The following is a 20,866-nucleotide window of genomic DNA, read 5'->3' on the forward strand; positions in this document are numbered from 1 at the left end:
GCAGTAATAATAATGATAATGGTATTTATTTACTATTTATTATTTGTCAGACACAAATTATGTGTTTGGCACTCTGCTGTCCTTTCTACATGGATGATTTTATTTCATCTTTATAACCTTATGGTGTAGGTATGTTTGTTATCCCAGTTTAACAGATAAGGAAGCTGAGACAGAAAAGTCAGTAACTTGCTAAAGTCATGCAGCTATTAAATGGCAGAGCCTGGGCTCAAACATACAGCTGTAGAATTTCAGAGTCTGTATGTTAATCATTATGCTAAATTGTCTCTCTCAGTATCATACTCAGTTATTTATCTAAGTGTGCTTATTTTTTTAAAAAAGTCAATTGAGTAGTGATCTTATGAAATTAGTAAAATAAGTTTATGAGATATTCTGAATTCCCAGAAAGAATAACATAAGTAAAAAGTAAATATTATATATTCTGGGGATGTAAGCTAGAGAAAGTTGGGGAATAAAGGTTCAGGGTTTTTCAGCATTAGTAAAAGAAATTAATAGAATTTTATAATTAAGGAAGTTTATTTGAATTTAGTACAAATAAAATAAAATCTAATTGAAAGCATACATGAAATGTCTAGGCTTTGAGGAAAAGCAAAACAGTATTTTTCTTATTGTATTTGATGATATCTTATTATAATTTGAGCTATTGTCATAGGATTTATAAATTGAGCTGCCACATAGTATAATAATAACTTTTAGGAACCAGAAGGATTTTAGTGAAATGTCTGAAAACCTTACTGTGACAGCATTTGCACAAGAACTTTATTATTATAATGTGGTTGTTCTCCAAGACCAAGAGAATTTAGTTATTTGAAACAAAGAAAGTGATTTGTTTATTTCATTAATGAGACCCATATTACCTGTAAGATGGTTCTGTGGCACTTCAAAGTCATTGAGAATAAATCTCCAGTATATGTGTACATTATTCTTTTTGCACTTGTGTCTTTTTGTGCCATTTGAGAGCCCACTTACTAATTTTAAAAATGGACAGATGGCTGCATAGAGCTTTTGTACTACAAGAGAATTCTGACTTTTAACTATAAAAGCAGATCATCATTTTCTGTCTGTAGTCTATCTCTATCTCTATTGCCAGAACTGAGTATTTATATAGTAGTCTCCCCTTATCTGCAAGGGATGCCTGAAACTGTGGATAGTACTTAACTCTCTTTATACAATGGGGTTTTTTTATACATACATACCTATGATAAAATTTATCAGTTAAGCATAGTAAGATTGACAACAACAATAAATAGAACAATTATAACATACTGCAATAAAAGTTATGTGAATATAGTCTTTCTCTCTGTCTTTTTCAAAATATCTCATTTACTGTACTCAGCCTCCTCCTTGTGATCTGTCAAACCTGATAACCTAGACAGCTACTAAGTGATTAACGGGTGGGTAGCATATACAGCGTGGATACGCTGGACAGAGGGATGACTCACATCCTAGGCCGAACAGAGTGGGATGGCAAGATTTCATCATGTTATTCAGAATGGCACACAATTTCAAACTTACGAATGATTTATTTCTGGAATTTTCCCTTTAATATTTTCAGCCTGTGGTTGAGCATGAATAAATGAAACCATGGAAAGTGAAACTGCAGATAAGGGGGACTGTTGTACTACTGAAATGCCTAGAACTTTGGGAACTTATTTCACGATTTTATTATAGCTAGACAAAATTATTTTGGACTGAAGCGTTAGAACATCTGCTTAGAGCATATAATTATGCTTTGAAAATGTAGCATTTGACTGAAGGGTTGGACTTTAACATTTTCCTTATTTATGGTCATCTTCCCAAGTGACATTTGATGAGGTGAATAGGATTTGAGTCTAGACATATTTCCACTCACTGGGAGTGATTAAACATTTCAGGCACATAAAGGAATAAAGAGAATTGTTGATGAGATTTGCATCTTAATGATAAATAAACATAATTACCTCCCTAAAAAAAGATTAATAAAAAACAATCCTAAAGAACATAAGGAGAGAAAAGGAATCGTATATTAAATAGATAGCAAATAGTAACATAGTAGATTGAAATCCACGTTAGTAATCGTAATAATTGTATTAAATGTAAGGGACAAAATGGTCGAATAAAAAAGACAATAGCCAGGTATGGTGGCGTGCGCCTTGGGTCCCAGCTATTCAACAGGCTGAGGCTGGAGGATCGCTTGAGCCCAGGAGTTGAAGGCTGCAGTGAGCTATGATTGCACCACTGCACTGTAACCTGGGTCACAGAGCAAGAGACCTCATATCTAAAAACAAAAAGGGAAACTATTGTGCCAAGATGATTACAAAACAAAACAAATCTGATTGTTGCTTCTAAGAGACATACTTTAAATGTACACATACAGAATGGTTGAAACTAAAGTTTGACACTAATTCAAAGAATGCTGATACAATCATGTTATATCAGATAAAGTAGACTTTAAGGCAAAAAACATTACTAAAGAGGGGTATTTGCAAATAATAAATGGTTCAGTTTACAAAGTATATAAAATTCTGAATTTATATGTTTTTAATAACATCTCAAAAATGCAATACAATCAGTTGACTGAAATAAAAGGAGAAGTAGCCAAATCCATGGTCATAATGGGAAATTTTAACATTCCTCTTTCAGTAATTGGTAGGCAACGTAGAAGAAAAAAATCAATAAGGAATTAGAAAATTTTGAGCAACAGGATTAAGAGACTTGACTTAGGACACATGACCCAAGCAGCTAATCACATTTTCAAAAACTGAAATCAGTACATTTTCTGACCACAGTGGAATTTAGCTAGAAACCAATAATTTTATAAAAAACTAGGAATCTGTATAGGTTCGGAAAGAGTAAATCTCAATGGAAAGTAGAAAATATTTTGAACTGAAATATGATAATGAAAATACTATAAATGGAAACTTGTGGGATGTGGCTAAAGCTGTTAGAGGGAAATTTAGAGCCATACATACATATATTAGAAAAGAAAAAGTATTGAAAATTGATGAATTAAGTGTCACTCTCCAGAGGTTAGTAAAACAACAGCAAATTGAATGTAAAGAAAGTAAAAAAAAGTTTATCAGTAGGCCAGCTGGTGGCTCATGCCTGTAATCCTAGCACTCTGGGAGTCCGGATGGGAGAATCACTTGAGCTCAGATGTTGGAGACCAGCCTGAGCAAGAGCGAGACCCCATCTCTACTAAAAATAGAAAAAAATAGCCACAATTCACATTTAGAGGAACAATCTGCTTGGAATTGCTTTTTGGGTATAATGTGACTAAAGAGTCAAGTTTTATTTTTTTCCATAGCAATAACCAATTGACTCAGAAATAGTTTTGAAAAGATTATCCTTTGCCTATTGTTCTGCAATGATGGCTTTGTCATAAATCAGATGTTGCATCTATGCTTGCATCTGTTTCTGTTCTCTCTCTTCCATTGGCCTACTAAGACCACACTGTTTTATTCATTATGCTTTATAAACCTTAATATGCACTTTGTTCTTTAAGAATGTGTTGGATAGTCATGGCTCTGTGCATTTTCAAATGAATTTTAGTGTTTTGGGGGCCTATGGAATGGTGTCCCACTATCATTTAAATTTACACTTGCATCTACCCAAAAGAAAAAAAGACATTCTACAAGAAAGACATCTGCACTAGAATGTTAATAGCAGCACAGTTCACAATTGCAGAGATGTGGGAACAACCCCAATGCCCATCAACCAATGAATGGATTAATAAAGTGTGGTATATGTATACCATGGAGTTCTACTCAACCACAAAAAATAATGGTGATCTAGCACCTCTTGTATTATCCTGGATAGAGCCCATTCTACTAAGTGAGGTATCACAAGAATGTACTCACCATCAAATTGGTATTAATTGATCAACACTATGTGCACATATATTAGTAACATTCATCAGGTGTTGGGCAGGTGGGAGCAGGGAAAAGGGGATGGGTATATTCACACCTAATGGGTGTGGTACGCACCATCTGGGGGATGGACACTCTTGAATCTCTGACTCAGGTGGGGCAAAGGCAATATACGTAACCTAAACATTTGTACCCCTGTAATATGCTGAAATAAAAATAAAAATAAATAAATAAATAATTTACAGTTGCATGATTGCCAGCATCTTTTTATAGGACTTTTGGCCATCTGAAAACTTCTGACAGTTCAAAACTGTCTCACATTTTTCTCATGTTATCTTTTTCTTATTGATCTATAGGAGTTCTTTATATATTCTGCATAAAAGATTTTTGTTGTTTATATGTGTTGCAAATGGTATCTCTCACTTTGTGCTTGCCTTTTTGCACTCTCTCTCTCTTTTTTTTTTAAGACAGAGTCTTGCTCTGTCACCTGGGCTAGAGTGCTGTGGCGTCATCATAGCTCACAGTAACCTCAAACTCCTGGGCTCAAGCAATCCTCCTGCCTCAGCCTCCCAAAGTAGCTGGGACTACAGACATGTGCCACCGTACCCGGCTAATTTTTTCTATTTCTAGTAGAGACAGGGTCTCCCTCTTCGCTCAAGCTGATCTCGAACTCCTGAGCTTGAGCAATCCTGCTGCCTTGGCCTCCCACAGTGCTAAGTGAGCCACCATGTCTGGCCCTTTTTGCTCTCTCAATGGAGTCACTTGATGAACACAAGCTCCTAATTTTAATGTAGTCACATATTTAGGCTTCTCTGTATGCTTTTAACCTGTCTTTTGTAGGGGAAAGAATACTGACATACCTAAGATTCTGCTTGAGTAAAATGAAAATTTAATTTTAATCATTCTGTCTTACTTATAACTGGTATTCATTTTGTAGCTGTGGATTTCTTCAATCAGATCAACATGCTTTATGGAACCATCACAGACTTCTGTACAGAAGAGAGTTGTCCAGTGATGTCAGCCGGCCCAAAGTAAGACATGGTCAATGATCTGTTCTCATTTTTCCTTTATTTATGGTTCTTAGACAGGAAGAAGGTCTGACCACATAATTTCTCTACTTAGCATCTCTTTTGGTGGTTTGCCAGTGACTCATCTCTTATGTCCAGATTCCTTGTCTTGAGCTTTATGATGCTCCCTGTATCTTGTTCCCTCCTGCCTTTCCTCTGTTCGTATGTGTCTTCCTGGTCTATCCAAACTAGATAACTGGAAGTACCTTGCTGTTGCCTCCATTACTTACACTGTCTGAGAGCTCGCTTATTATGTTCTCTTGGATATTTTTCTTCTCTTCCGTTTCCCTTGTGTCATCTTCTGTTAGTATTTTAAAAAATCTTACTCATCTCCAACACCCATATCACATGCTTCTTCTGATTTCTTTAGACTAGATGTGATCTTTCTACTTAATTTTTTTCACCATTATAATGTTCCATTATACTTCTTAATACTGTTTATACACGTCTTACTTAACCTGTTAGATTTATTTTTCTTTTAAACCCCTTTTGGTGTAAGGACAGAGCCTGCCACCTAGTTAACATCCAGTGAATGTGGGTTGAATCAGTACAGTTTTGAAGCTGGCTTTTATTATTACTATTACTAATAATAACAATGACAGCTACCATTTATTTAGTGCTACTTAAATGTAAGGCATTTCGTGCATTATACCTTTTACTTCCTACAGCAACATTCATCACAAAAATACTGCTCCATACATTGCCATGGACTCAGAATTTAGTCAAATGATGAAAGAGCTCCTAACAGAATTATAAGAGCTCAGGAAGGTTCTGGTGATACCACATAAGGCGGTAAAACATATGCTGGCAATTCTCAGTATAGAAAAAGAAGACCACACTAGAGAGACAAAGCCGTGTCTGAACTTTCACTTCTTTCTAGCACATGGAGAAGCGTAGCTGCAGAGCTATGCAAAATTCACACCCTCTCCATTCCCTGCCTTCTTATAGACAGACTTCTTCCTGCAGAGGTGCGTTCTGTGATTTTTACCCCTCAGGGGACTGTTCACTTTGGAGAAATGTCCCTTGTGGACTTTGTTTGAGGTTTGTAGTTGTAGATGTGTCTTTTGTTCTCCCCTCACCCTGTTTGAACTTACATGAATTTAAGTAGCATGTCCCTTTTAAAGCTAGTCAAGGTAGTCCTTTTTTAAAAATATTGTGGTTTAGAGACACAGATGTTTCCCAGTTTTATCAAAGTTAGAGTGTGAATTTCTGTTACTTGTTATTTTGGGAAGATTACTTAGAGGAAAGGGGGACATTTAAAAATGACATCCCCTTTTAGTATTACTGTATTCTTGTTAGTATAACTGGTATTCACTTGGGATGTTTAAGTTTCATTTGCGAAAACAGATGTTTTAAATTTTGCTATTATGTGGTTAGTTATGCATTGAGAAATCAGATAGCTCTGGCTTCTAAGACAGCAAGTTCCTCTGCCTTTACTTGAGGGCTGTGGTTGTCTCTCTGCTGCCGTTTGTGTGCATGCATAACTTTAAAGCCATAGCTGGCCTCCTTCCTGCATGCCTGTCTGCCTCCCTCCCTTTCTCTTCTTTCTTCCATCCTTCCTCCTACTCCCTCTTCCTTCTCCCTTTCTTCCTTCCCTCCCTCCACTTCTCCTCTCCTTCCCCTTCCCATCCACCTCCCCTCCCCTCCCCTCTTCTCTCCCCTCCTTTTACTTCCCCTCTCTCCTTCATTCCTTCTTTTTTTAGGAGTCCTGACGCCTTAGTGCTGAGAAGATGTGGTTGTCATGGTTCTTCAACTTTACCAGCAGTTGCAGGATTGTGCCAAGGAGAGGCGTTTGTTTATACTTAGCACTGGCCCCTTGCAAAGTGGTTTTGAATGATGGCTCATAGGACTTTGTTCTGAGTTACTGTTTATTATTATTAAAAAAGAAATGGTGACTATTTTGGAGTTTGCATTTTACAAGCTCATACTGTGATGACAGAAATAAATTTCAAAGAGAATGGTCTGTCAAAGGTGGAATAAAAAAAATAAATGGGGACAAAATGGAGCTACAAAATGAAGAAAGTGTAAACATGACAAAAAGAAAAGATCATGGAATTATAGTTGTGAACTCTAGAGGGCTAAGCAGTATATAGTTATTTCTCAAAAAGCCTTACGATATTGAAAGTTGATATTTTTAAAAAACACTTCAGGATATTGAAAATGATTCTTGGGTTTACTATGTCTGCTTTTGATTTTGACATTTAAAAATGTATGTGAAACACCTGAAAATAATTAAGATGAAAAACATGATTGTGAGGGAAGGGTAAAAATGTTAAGGTTTCAAAAATGTTAAGGTTTCTTAACATAAAGTAGAAAACATGGATGAATCCCTGTGTTTTAAGAGCATTGATGGTTTAAACCTACCATTTGTGGTCTCTGTCTCCTAAGAGGAGCAAACAGGAAGAAATAGCCTTAAATCACACTCAGGACTTTAGTTTTATATTAGGAAGAATCTCTTTACTGTGAAGGTGATTAAACAATACCACAGGATACCAAGAAGTGTTGGGAAATCTCCCCTTGGAGACCTTCAGAATGACCTTGACAGTAGTCCCTGTTGCTCAGGGTTGGCAGTCAGGGCCGCCACCAGAGTTGTGTTCAGGTGTGCCCTGTTCCGTATTATTGTTCAGGTGTAAGTGGTTCTGATTAAATATAAAGCATCTTATTTATCCTATTAGAAGATAAATTTTTGTCACTTAAAATACCCTGTAGTATTTTTCCATTATATATTCTGCTTTCTCCTTTGCCAGGGTCACTAACCTATCATTGTCAGTCCAAACTTTGGAGACAAGATTAGAAAAACACAATTGGTTAAAAGAGAGAAGTCGAGCAGTGGACGTAACCTTTTGGAAACTAAGAAACTAAATGCTACTTCAGTTTAGAGATTTTTATACTTTGGAATTTGAGCTGTATTGCTTATTTCTTACCTTAAAATTCACTGTGTGTGTGTGTGTGTGTGTGTGTGTGAGACTAAGTAACTCTTTTAGGGTTCTTGCTTTTTTGCTTTTAATTTTTATTTTATTTTTGTTAAATAATTGTACATGTTCATGCAGTACATAGTGATGTTTCAGTACGTATAATGTATGGTGATCAGATCAGGGTAATTAGCACATCTGTCATCTCAAACATTTATTATTTGTGTTGAGAACATTCATTATCTTCCTTCTAGCTATTTGAAACTATGTAATACGTTATTGTTAACTAAAGTCATCATACAGTGGTACTGTACACTAGAACTTAATTGCTCTTCCTATCTAGCTCTGATTTTGTATTCTTTAACAAATCTCTTCCTCTCCCTCCCTTTCTCTTGCCCTTCCCAGCCTCTAGTATCCTGTGCTACTTTTTACTTCTGTGAGACCAACGTTCTTTAGTTTATCTGTTGTTAGACATCTAGGTTGATTCCATATCTTGGCTATTGTGAATAGTGCTGCAGTAAACAAGGGGGTGCAGACGTCTCTGTGATATACAGACTTCCTTCCTCTCTTAGTGTTCTTATCATACTGTTTTACTTGTTCGTTTTCAAGACTGTCTGTTCTGGTAGTCTTTCTCCTTGAGAGTAGGGGAAGTGTCTTTCATTTTAGTGTCCCTTATTCTTGACATAGTGTCTCTCCCATGGTAGATGCACATTAAATGTTTATTAAATCAAAGGATGGTATACTGCTAATACCCAAAATCTACAGGCATCTGTATTTGGGTTGCCAGTTTTTGTTTTTGTTTTTGTTTTTAGAGACAGAGTCTCACTCTGTCACCCAGGCTAGAGTACAGTGGCCAGATCATAGCTCTCTGTAACGTCAAGCTCCTGGGCTCAAGTGATCCTCCTGCCTCAGCCTATGTGTAGCTGGACTATAGGCATATGCCGCCATGCCCAGCTAATTTTTTTTTATTTTTAAATTTTTTGTAGCAATGGGGTCTCACTATGTTGCCCAGGCTAGTGTGTAATTCCTGGGCTTAAGCATCCTACTGCCTCTGGCCTTTCAAAATGCTGAGTATTACAGGTATGAGCCATCCCACGCAGCTGGCTAATTTTCTTTAAAGACATTGTTTAGCTCTTCAGCCAAATATACTCAAGTATTATTCTCTTTTTCATTAATCTTATTTTGTGGCTTCCATGTCATTCTCTGTCCTTAACCCAAAATTTAAAGGCCTGAGTTAAAAAAAATATGTGCTAAATAAGGAGAAATTTTTTTTTTTTAATGATAGAGTCTCACTCTGTCACCCTGACTAGAGTGCAGTGCACTGCAATCTCAAACTCCTGGGGTCAAGAGATCCTCCTGCCTCAGCCTCCCAAGTAGCTGAGACTACAGGCACATGCCACCATGCCTGGCTATTTTTTTCTATTTTTAGTAGAGCAGGGTCTCACTCTTGCTCAGGCTGGTCTCGAACTCCTCACTTCAAGCGATCCTCCTGCCTTGGCCAGTCAGAGTGCTGGGATTACAGGCATGAGCCACCGTGCCTGGCCAGAGAAATGGTTTTTAAGGAAGAAAAACAACTGTGAAGTTTAAAGATGGTCATAATAGAACTGGGAAGTAATCTAGTTTTTCTACTACAGTAATGTGTGATTCTAAAATATAAATGCTATAAATGAGAGAAAACTATATAAGAAAATTCAGACACATGAGGAAAGCATAGAAATACAAAACATGAATTTAATGGGATCTGCTTAATTTGGATTGTGATAAATGCAAAACAATCCACTGACAAGTTAAAAATTCATCTTTATTTGAAGGAACAGAGTGTTTGAAACATGTCTGTATATATTCATAGTACACGTACATATTAATATAAAAATACATACATGTATATGTATATACTGATACTTTGTGTTTTTCTTTCCAATGCAGATATGAGTATCACTGGGCAGATGGGACAAACATAAAGAAGCCTATTAAGTGCTCTGCACCAAAGTATATTGATTACCTGATGACTTGGGTTCAGGACCAGTTGGATGATGAGACGTTATTTCCATCAAAAATTGGTATAATTATTTTATGTAATTGGGATTCATCTTGATTTATCTAATTTTATATGTTTCTAGAATTGTTCTCCCTCCTCCTGCACTATCTAGTTGGAGAGTTCTTTAGGGCTGTGTTGATGTGTGTATATGTTATGCAGTTCACAAGAAGAGGCACAAAAGTTTGTTAACACAGGAGAAAAATAAGCAAGCTACCCTGTGTGAATTGAGGTTAGCCTTCCGGATAGCTGGGACTATAGGCACATGTCACCACACCCGGCTAATTTTAAATTTTTTTGTAGAGAGGTCTCACTATGTTGTCTAGGCCGGGCTTGAACTCCTTGCCTCAAGTGATCCTCTTGCCTTGGCTTCCCAAAGTGCTGGGATTATGGGAATGAGCCACTGGGCCCAGCCAACATTGATGCTTTAGAATAGTGCACATTATTTTCTAGAATGTCCTTTGAATTTGGTTTGTCTTATGTTTCCTTGTGACCTATAATATTTTAAAAAGAGCAGTAAGCAACGTGATGACACTAAACCTAGTAATACTAGTATTTGGATATGGGATTTTGTACATTTTTATAAAATAAATTGTGTATTTAAGGTAAATATCATGATTTTATGAGATACATTATAGTAAAATGGTTACTGTCGTGAAACAAATTAACATATCCATCATCTCATGTAGTTGCCCGTTCCCCACCGACCGACCACCGTGGCAAGAGCAGCTAATTGACTCACTTAGCAAAAATCTTGAATGCAAGACACTATTCTTAACTGTAGTCCTCATGTTGTACATTAGGTCTTCAGACTCGTTCATCCTGTATACCTGCTACTTTGTATTCTTTGACCTGTATCTCCCCCAGCCCCCAGTAACCACTGTTGTATTCTCTATCTCTATATATTTGACTTTTTTTTTTTTTTAATAAACATTCCACATGTAAGTGAGGTCCTGCAATATTTTTCTTTTTTTGTCTGGCTTATTTCACTTAGCATAATGTCCTTCAGGTCCAGCCACGTTGTGGTAAATGACAGGACTTCCTCCTTTTTTAAGGCTGAATAATACTCCATTGTGTGTATGTGTGTGTGTGTGTGTGTGTGTGTGTGTGTGTGTGTGTGTATTTGTGTGTGTAAGAAATACTACAGTTTCTTTATCCATTCATTTGTTGATGGACACCTAGGTTGTTTCCATATCTTGGCTATTGTGGATAGTGCTGCATTGAATATGAGAGTGCAGGTATCTTCACAGTGTGGTGATTTCATTTCCTTTGGGTGTATACCCAGAAGAGGGATTGCTGGGTCGTATGGTAATTCTATTTTTAATTCTTTTTAGGAACCTCCATACTGTTTTCCATAATGGCTACACCAATGTATTTTCCCACCAGTGGTGTACAAGAGTTCCCTTTTCTCCACAGTGATTTTGTATTTTTCTAGTTTTGTATTTGTTTAATGCTGTATCGGTGCTTTAATTTACAAGCAGCCTAATTGAGCAGAGAATGTAGCTAATTTCAGGACACATGTAGACCTGGAGCAGTAATAATTTCCATAGAAAAAAATAATAAAATGTATTATAAGCATTTTAAGTAAAACTGAACATGGTTAATGCATTATTTGTGTTAAGCACATATTTGTATTGAGACTTAATGGTAAGAAATCCGAGGATCTGAGTGAGTTTTTAGCTCCACTACCATCTTAGGTGTTTGTTTCATTTTAGTAAAATGCTCGTATGATAGAGGCATAACAGGCTATAACGAAGCTTTTATTTCATAAAAGCTTTGAAGTTTATTTTCGTTCATATGCTGAGAACTTCTGAAAGGTATGATGGGTATATCAGATAGTAATTGGTAAATACTACTTCTTTTCATCCTTGTCTTGGTTATTTATGTTGCCATTTGCTGACAAACTTACATTACCTTGTTCTTGTCTCTTGTTAATAAAGGGGGCTATCTCTTTACCAGGTGTACCGTTTCCGAAGAATTTCATGTCTGTGGCAAAAACTATACTCAAACGCCTCTTTAGGGTTTATGCCCACATTTATCATCAGCATTTTGACCCTGTGATCCAGCTTCAGGAGGAAGCACATCTCAATACATCTTTCAAGCACTTTATTTTTTTTGTCCAGGTAAGTTGGATTAGGAGGCCTTTCAGGCTTAGTGCAAGCATTTATCTTCAGAGTTCTAAGGTGAACACTGCAGCCACACTGTCGGGATAGAATTGGATACATCTCTGCAGTCTGCATCTCCTTCTGTACTTTCCACGATGATAAGGCCTGACCTTTTGATTCCGAAATTGATTAGTCTCCAAGTTGATGACATGCAAGGATAAAATGGATTTGAGAGGTCTTGCTTTGGATTTGCGTCAGTTAACAGGCCACACTTAGGGGCTGAAGAAGGAACCTGAGTCATTTGGTAGATCTATAGGAAAACTTGGTCACTTGAACATTTCAGTACTTCTCCCACTCCCCTTCACCCCTCCACTGCTATCTACCCTGGATCTTTATTAGCAGACTCTGGTCTGGAAACGGACCTTGAATATCACATCCTTTTTTCCCCCTTCTTTTTAAAAATTTTTAATTATTATGGGTATATCATAGTTACATATCTTTATAGGGTACACATTATGTTTTGATACAGGCAAACAATGTGAATTAATCAAATCAAGGTAATTGGGGTATCCATCACCTCAGACATTCAACATTTCTTTGTGTTAGGAACATTCCAGTTCTACTCTTTTAGTTATTTTAAAGTATTCCCTGACTTATTGTTGATTGTAGTCACTTTGTTGTGCTATCAAATATTGTTCATTCTGTCTAACTATATTTTTGCACCCATTAACCATCCCCACTTTATCTGCACCTCCCTGCTACCTTTCCCAGGCCCTGGTAACCATCATTCTACTCTCTGTCTCCATGAGATCAGTTGTTTTTACTATTTAGCTCCCACATAGGAGTGAGAACATGCAAGATTTGTCTCTCTGTGTTTGGCTTATTTCACTTAACGTAATGTTCTCTAGTTCCATCCATGTTGTTGCAAATGGCAGGATTTCATTCTTTTGTGGCATATAATATTCCACTGTGTATATGTACCACAATTTATTTTTTCCCCTTCTTTTAAAAACCATATTCTAAATAATTTTTAAGTTAGGGACTGTCCATCATGTCAGAGGGAAAAAAAAATTATGAAGAGTGCTTCTATGCCAGAGATCCATTAGTTTTTGATCTGCACTCCTAGTTGACCTCCCCTTTGTTTAGTCCTCCAAGAACTGGCCTTCAAAATGTAGACTAAGAGCAGTGAGAATATTCTCACCCTGCTGTAATAATTTGAGAAGTAACAGGCAAAAGTGAAAAGGAGGTGGAAATGAATGGATGAGCTGACCAGCTTGCTTTTTCTTTTTTTCTTTCTTTTTTTTTTTTTTTTGGTGGAGGATGGAGAGATGGTGGTCAGAAGCCCAAGGCTTGAGTATATATCCACAGGCATATATTTATAAATACCTTCTCCGCTTCCCATCTCCACTAAAGAAAATGTGTTCTTTTTCCCTCTATACACACTCCTGACACTGAAGGCACACACTTTATGTCTCAGTTTCACTTACGAAAACACATTTTTGGAGGTTGTAACTTGCCAGTATTGTTGCTCTGAATAATTACCTTACTGTGGTATTCCACCTCCAGACCTATAGGAGCTAAAAGGATGTTATCCTAAAATTTGCATCTGTTTTGGTTTAGACAGAACGTGATTACTAAAGTTCATGTTTTGCCGGGGTAGGAGAGTATATTTTCCTTCCAAAAGGGTTATTTTTACTTTACTCTGTGATCTTAGAGTACACTGTTTCCCAACTCCTAGCAAATAGTAGGGGATCAGTACATAGCATTTACCACATCTCATTCTATCTACATCTCAGAACACTGTGAGCTTCTTAAAAGTAGGTCCCTTAGTGATATAGTATCACCCTTTGAGTAAGAGGGGCACCTGTTCTGGGCCCCACAATGTGGAGAATCCTGCTCTGGCCCTTATGTAGCTACAGCCCTCTTCACAGAGTGAGGAATCCACAGGCCAGAAACATATCTACTATATCCCTTCTGATGCATGCTTGGGTATCCGAGACCCCAGAATTTCCTGCCCACATGGTCCCAAGTGTATTTCCAGGGTCTCCATGGATCTTTTCCTGGGGTCTGTTCTTTTGAGGGCAGGTCATATCTCTCATTATGTTATACTTCTAGGCCTGAGGGGTAGCCACATGGCTGCTGTTTTTGAGGGCAGGTGGATATCACCCATGCATGTCAGGGAAGGAGTCCATACTCATGTGCGTGAGACCTTTTGAGGTGCAGCGTGGAGTGGGTCGAAAGAGCAGGAAGGTTTGCTGAGGCCCAGGGACCTGGGCTGGCTGTCCTCCTGTCACTACTTTCGAGTGCAGAATCCTAAGGAGTCTTGAGAATTCTATATTTGAATCTGCTTTCTGGTCACTATGAAGGTGTATTTGTCAGGGTAGGAGGACAGAACATGTTTTATTTAACAACATACTAGCTTAACGTAAAATTTAATAATTTAGTCACATGATCCATCCATTTATGTTCTTTACCCAGACCCTGAAAATCTTAGGGGTGGACCTTCTGTTAAATGCCCCCTAGTGTTTTTCCCCAGTACTTATTGTGGTGCTTGGCACATAGTGGATGCTAAAAAATGAATTAAGTTGGGAGTTGAGAATGCCTCGCCATGGCAGAAGATAAGAAGTGTAGATGGCCTCTCTGAGCCTTACAATATGCAGAAGTGAACTTAGAATGACAGAGGTGGAACTTCTAAAGAATCACAAACTAAATCCAAGCTTTCTCATTTGTTCTTTCTAAGATTTTAATTTAACACTTGTGGATGACACCTTATTCATGTTATTCTCATATCATATTGTATGATAGCCTGCACATATATTAGTTTATAACCAGGCTTCTACTCTTCATATAATGCTCAAGTTTGCCTGAGGTGCTAATTTTTTTTTGATCCCTACTTGGTTGACTATAGTTAAATGGTGCCCAGGTTATTCCTTTCAACAAGAAACAGCAACTCCTATTTATTGTTACTTTGTGCCGGGCATTACATGAAGTGGTGAACATCCAGTATTACAGTAGCCCCCACAATAATTTTATGAGGTAGAGGGATTCATCCTCATGTGACAGATGTAAAAACATAACATCAGGAGTAGCTAAGTGATTTGCCCAAGACTCAGAGGTAGCGAGTAGAAAAAAAATCAAATCTACTTTTGTTTACTTCAAAAGCTAATTTAACACATGTTAATGGTAATCTGCTTTGGAGTGAGATGCAAATAATGTTTTTGCTCTGCCTTTCTTTATCATGCATAGGAATTCAACCTTATTGATAGAAGAGAACTTGCACCACTCCAAGAACTGATTGAAAAACTCACCTCAAAGGACAGATAAAAGGATGCAGAGCTGTGCAAGTTCCTCAAATGAAGCAGTGTGGAGTATATTTGGGTTTTCATTGTATTTTGTTTTTATCTGGATTATTTTTGTCTTAGGTTTGGGAGGCTTGTTTGGGTTTCTTTTTCTTTATTCCGAATACATGAAACCATATTCTGTTGTCAGAGAAAGCCTAGAACCATTATCTATACATTTGATTGGGGTAAATTTTGACGTAGTGGCACATAGTATTTTTTTTTTAACTTCGTTTTGGTTACTTGAGGAGTTTTTAAATAATATTGTGTGCTGAAAGAAAATGCTTATTGATTGAACTGCTGATGAATGAGGTTCTTTGTTGTGTAAATTGTGGCCCATTTTGAAGTCCCCAAAAGACTTATGTTTTTAAGTGCCTTGGCAGGCTCACTTCTGAGGTGCAAAGCACAGATACAGAACTGAACAGGGCTTGAAACAATATTAGGATTACTATCCAGGGCACTTACTGGTGCATGTTGTAAAATATCTATGACAAAAGCCATAGTTTACCTAAATTGGTGATCTCCAGCTTTTACTATTTGGAAGAAACATAATTTGTAAAGGTATGCATGTAGAACAGAAAAAATTAATCTTTCTTAATTATTTTTGATATCGACAGTAATATATTCTGTTCAACAGATGCTTTAAGTTCTACAAGCAGGTCTTTTTCCATCTCTTGATATCTGTGATATTGAAATTTGAGGATGTTGAAATGTAATAACCTATTGCATTTTGGCTTCTTTCTACATGTTAACTGCACTGTAGGTGTAAAAATTCAGGTTATATATATAGGATTGCCATCATCAGAGGTGATGCTGAACTGTGAGGTTTCTTAGCAATTGCCAAATGAGCCATAAGTCTGCAGAATTCCCTTCTACTTTGAGGAGGAGGGGATAGGAGTGTGTGTTTGGGTTGGGGGGAGGTGTTAGTTTATATGGGGAGTTAGGGAAGGAATTAAGTATGGAAAGTCAAGTTCTAGAAAGTCCTGTCTTAAAACCCTTGAATAGAATGGCATGAAGATTTTAGTCAATGACTTACGAACAAAGTCTTAGAGACTTCTTTTTAGGAATCAGCTTCCATGAGAAGTTAAAAATAAATTAATAATTTTAGGTATAGACATTAAACATAGAATATAAGGACTGTTTGGGGAAATTGATCACTTTTTAACATTTCCATTCAGTGAATGGAGCTGGTGTTTGGCTATCATTTTGAAATGATACAGTACCTTCTTTACTTATTATAGGTTCCAATTTGAAGCATTCTGACTTCTGATTTTTCCACTGTGAAAGGACATCTTTTTCTCTGTAGTGATATTAAACAATGATAATGCTAATTAAGTAGTTATTAACTTTTAAATTTTATTTGCCATGACTTTCTAGTGAATTATTAACATAAGTAACAAGTTCAGAAACTTAGTTTTTAGAATAAATATAATTAATTATTTTCGCTTCAGTTTTATTCTTTATTTTTAGTTCTGATTTTGTCATTTCTGGTAAATCTGCTTTCTTCAGTTAGAATTATATCCCTTTCTTTCAATTGAAACATAGACCTATTTTCCTTGTAGAATACAAATGCTTGCTCTGAAATTTGTATAGATTAAAAGCACTTAATAGAAAAGAAGAATCTAAAATGAAATCAATTTGTTTTTGTCGTTAACAAGTAGAACAGTGATACAATTTAATGCCATTACAATTATGACCACTAGGAACTGCCTTTTTCTCCATTCCATTCCTAGCAATTATTCACCAAGTACCAACAATGGAGGTAACAGGAGAGCCTGGCAGAGACAAATGTATTGGGACATTTGTTGGTAAAGCTTATTTCTAAACTGTAGCGAGAGCTAGTTGATTTCCTTAAATCTTTTAGTATCCAGGTAGATAATATGAACCACTATGGGTTAATTGAGAAACAAAATTGGTGTCAAGTAATTCTAAGTCTTATCTATATAGAAAAATGAAGCACACGATTACTCAAATAGTCTTCCATAGTGCATTTGACTTCATATCAGTCTAGTAACAAAGGGGTTGCAATAGCTAAGTGTAAAGAGAATAGTGACAAATTGTTGTTTCTCTTTTAGGCCTTACACAGTAGTACACTGTAAAAAATGGATAAATGTTTCTATAAATTAATGTTTAGTAGTAGGCCCTACTTTCCCATTGTCTTCACTGTGCCAGAATCTCAGGTGCCTGCTGTATTTCTTTAATCAGAGTGATTGGAAAATAAGGAGATGTGTATATATGGTAACAAAGTATAGACATTAACTGGGGGAGAGGCCTGGCATTGTACCTGGTGTTACATGGCTACAAGTAAGGAAATAACAGAGAGTATGAGAAAGAACTGATCTAATAAAGAGGTGATTTGATTTGATTGGTTCCCATGAGAGTTAGTAAGATGCCTTTTTAACAATAAGAATACAAACTTGGTTTTGCAGCAGAGTTTGCTTATAAATGTGTATTGTATTCTTTTTAGATTTCTTTATTTAATTTGTAAATAACCAAGTAATTATTTTCCCCTCAGAAGTTCGTTTTTTCATCCTTTGTTAAAAGCATCCCATAAAATATAAAGTACTAACATAGTGTTATTGTCATTCACAATGCTTTGGTTAAATGTTAATATGAAGCAAGTTTTTGGAATTATTTTAAATGATGGAGAAAAAGTGGTGGTAGAACGAAATTAATAACAGTGAAAATCTTTTAGTTAGCAGTAGATGGTGCTACTAGCTTTCATTTGCTGACTTGATTATTCCCTTTCCCATAAAAACCATGGCTTTAGACTACACTAAACAAGCATGTTTCAGTTAGCTGGTAGAGACTTTGGAGGTCAATTTACCTTAAATCGAAAGATTTTAGATTGCTGTCTCTTTCTACTTTCCCTCTGTTATTCATTTATAAATTCTAAATGGTCAGCATAAAATGTATTAGGTCAAAGATATGTTTAATGCATAATATATCTAAGACTTGAGTTACTGCCCAGCTTATCAGGTTGGATAAAACACTACATTCTCTTATCAAGAAATAGAGATGATGTGTATATTTATATTTTACATATATAATCACCAGACTCCATTTTATGTGTTAGCATTTTCCTTGCTTATGGGAAAATAGGAAAATAACATTTCCTTTATATTTTTGTCTACACCCTCTCTGAGAGAGGTTTGGATTACCACGGAAATGGTAGAATATATGAGATACAGATATTAAGTTGTAGAACTTTCTTTTAAAATCAGTATGTCATACCTTAACATCCAAATGAGAGTTATCTTGAGAGTGATTCACTTGGGAGCCCTACTTATTCCACCCATGCTGGCAAAGTGTGATGTTTTTGGAACTCTTTTAGAGATGCCATGGGAATCAGTTTGTGACTATGCAAGAAAATCAATTTCATCATTTTAGTTCCACCAAAAACGTTTTTGGCAGCTTAATATGGCCTATCTTCATCACCAAACCAAGTGTAATCATTTGGCTGTTGTCTCAGAACTAAACCACTAGGGAAGTTCAAAAGAATGTTGCATGGGCTTAAAATTTACAGAAGAGCATGTTTTAAGCATTGGTGGCATCATTGAATAAAGGAATAGTTTCTAATGTCACTATTTTGAAGTGGATAGTATCATTGGATGTGTAGGTTTTATTTTTTTTTAAAAATCAGTTTAATTACTTTCCAGTTAAATACATTAATTAAAAAAAAAAAACCAAGGTCTTTCTCTAGAACTTGTTTTCTATTTTGTTCCTTTTCCTGAAAATGTTTCAATTTTATCTTAACTACTATAGTTTTGGTTGAATGGATATTGTGCAAAAATGAATTCAATATTTAAGATACAAATTAATTTAAGGAAACCACAGCCTTTATACCTCTATCCTTTTTTTTTTCTTTTTTAAGAAAAAAATGTTTTTACTCAGATGAACGATTTGACTTTGATTAACGACTGGGGATTATTATACAAAGAAATTGGAATAAGTTTTATATATTAATTATGCTGAGTTTTAAGCCTACATATCACAAAATATTTAGAATTGTATAACCATTTCATATATCATCTATAACTTCAAATTTTTAATGTCTTTTGAAAAGATGTGGGACCAAAAGAATATTTATAATTTGCAAATACGACTGCATACCAGTAAGAAAACTTATTTTGAAACTTATCTGGGGTAGGAGAGAATATACCAATTCTTAGAAACACAGATCTATACTTCAAGGACCACTCGATAAGATAATTTAAATATCTGAGTTTTGTGATAATGTTAAGATTTACCATAGGAATCACTGTTGTTCATCTATCAGCTTAATTGTGGGAATTGATCAATGTTTAGAGGTAAAGGTATGTCAAAATTTAATGGAAAGGTTTAATTTGAAGATGTAACAGAAATTCTGATGGCAGATGATTTGAATGTTTAAGGCTTTCCTAATAAACGAATCACAAAGAATTCATTTTGAAGTTATAGAACTACGCTTTACATCTGTCAGTCATAACTGAACTGATTTACATTTTGACAAAAGAGAAAATACAGATTAAAATGTTGGGTACTCTCAGTTTTGTAAGTGTAATGTAAGTTTCTTTTTCTTCATATAGAACTATATAATAGAAAACTTTGGATTACAATTCTCAAAGATAGATAGTAAAATCATTGGCCTTTTCCAGCTGTATGTTTTCCCACCCTCCCATCCCCCATGTGGGTGCTCGTGTGAGCTCACACATACACACACACGTTTAAAAACAAAGCAGTTAGGTTAATTTTGCAGGTTTTTATTGTTAAGAGATTCTGAAGTACTTACTGTTAATACATAAGTTTCAGTTTGTTTTGGTTGACAGCTTTCTTTAAATTATGTCACTAAAGCTGAGATTATTAATGATAGAAAGTTAAAATTTTTATGAATATTTAATTTCTCCTTCATATATTATTAATATTAACGTCTTATAGGTGGATGTTTCTTAAAGTTTTGCACAGTTTTTATTTTTATTTTGTTTCTGAAATAATTGTGCAGGTTGTAAAATAGATTAGTGTATTTTGATTTTAAGAACACTTTTCTCCTTAAATTATTCTGCAGAAATGACTATTTTTAGGGAAAATAGTTTTTTACAGCCACTAAATTGTATTTGTTATTTTTGTACATGCATAACCAGGGTGGTGAAGGCACTAATCTTGTAGAGAACACTTAGTTTTGTTCTAGTTGCACTTTTCCTGTATACATTTATTACTTAAAATTACCACTAGGAACAGTGTCATGAAATCTGGGTTGAGAGAGAATACCATATATATGAGAACACTTAAAAGGTTGAATTGAAATCATGTCTGAAGACAAAAGCAGAGGAATACTGCCATTGCCAAGTAATGGAAGCATAAGGGCAGATTTACACTGCAAGTATTGAAGAGAAGCATGAAGGGGGGAAATTGTCTTCTGAGATAGGAAATTCAACATGGGCGCTATATTATAACCTATGCCAAGATAATGCAAATTGTAGTTCTTGATCAAAGTTTAATTGCTTCATCATTTTTATTTTAAAAGGGAATGCTGAATGTCAGAAAATCTGTAATATGTTTTATTT

General features: G+C 35.8%; 1 protein-coding gene across 1 annotated transcript in view; it reads left to right on the forward strand.

Annotated features, from left to right (window-relative positions):
- MOB1B (MOB kinase activator 1B) overlaps positions 1 to 15,523 on the forward strand; it is a 53,878-nt gene extending 38,355 nt beyond the window's left edge. Inside the window, exons 3-6 of the mRNA XM_012659869.1 lie at positions 4,804 to 4,897; positions 9,772 to 9,905; positions 11,840 to 12,003; positions 15,232 to 15,523. Coding sequence (XP_012515323.1) covers positions 4,804 to 4,897; positions 9,772 to 9,905; positions 11,840 to 12,003; positions 15,232 to 15,309 — 470 coding nt within the window. The 3' untranslated portion in view covers positions 15,310 to 15,523. The remainder of the gene's footprint in view (positions 1 to 4,803; positions 4,898 to 9,771; positions 9,906 to 11,839; positions 12,004 to 15,231) is intronic.
- Positions 15,524 to 20,866: the final 5,343 nt, after the last annotated feature.

The sequence above is a fragment of the Propithecus coquereli genome, unplaced genomic scaffold, assembly GCF_000956105.1.
Source record: "Propithecus coquereli isolate 6110/MARCELLA unplaced genomic scaffold, Pcoq_1.0 Scaffold64, whole genome shotgun sequence".
NCBI classification, from domain to species: domain Eukaryota; kingdom Metazoa; phylum Chordata; class Mammalia; order Primates; family Indriidae; genus Propithecus; species Propithecus coquereli.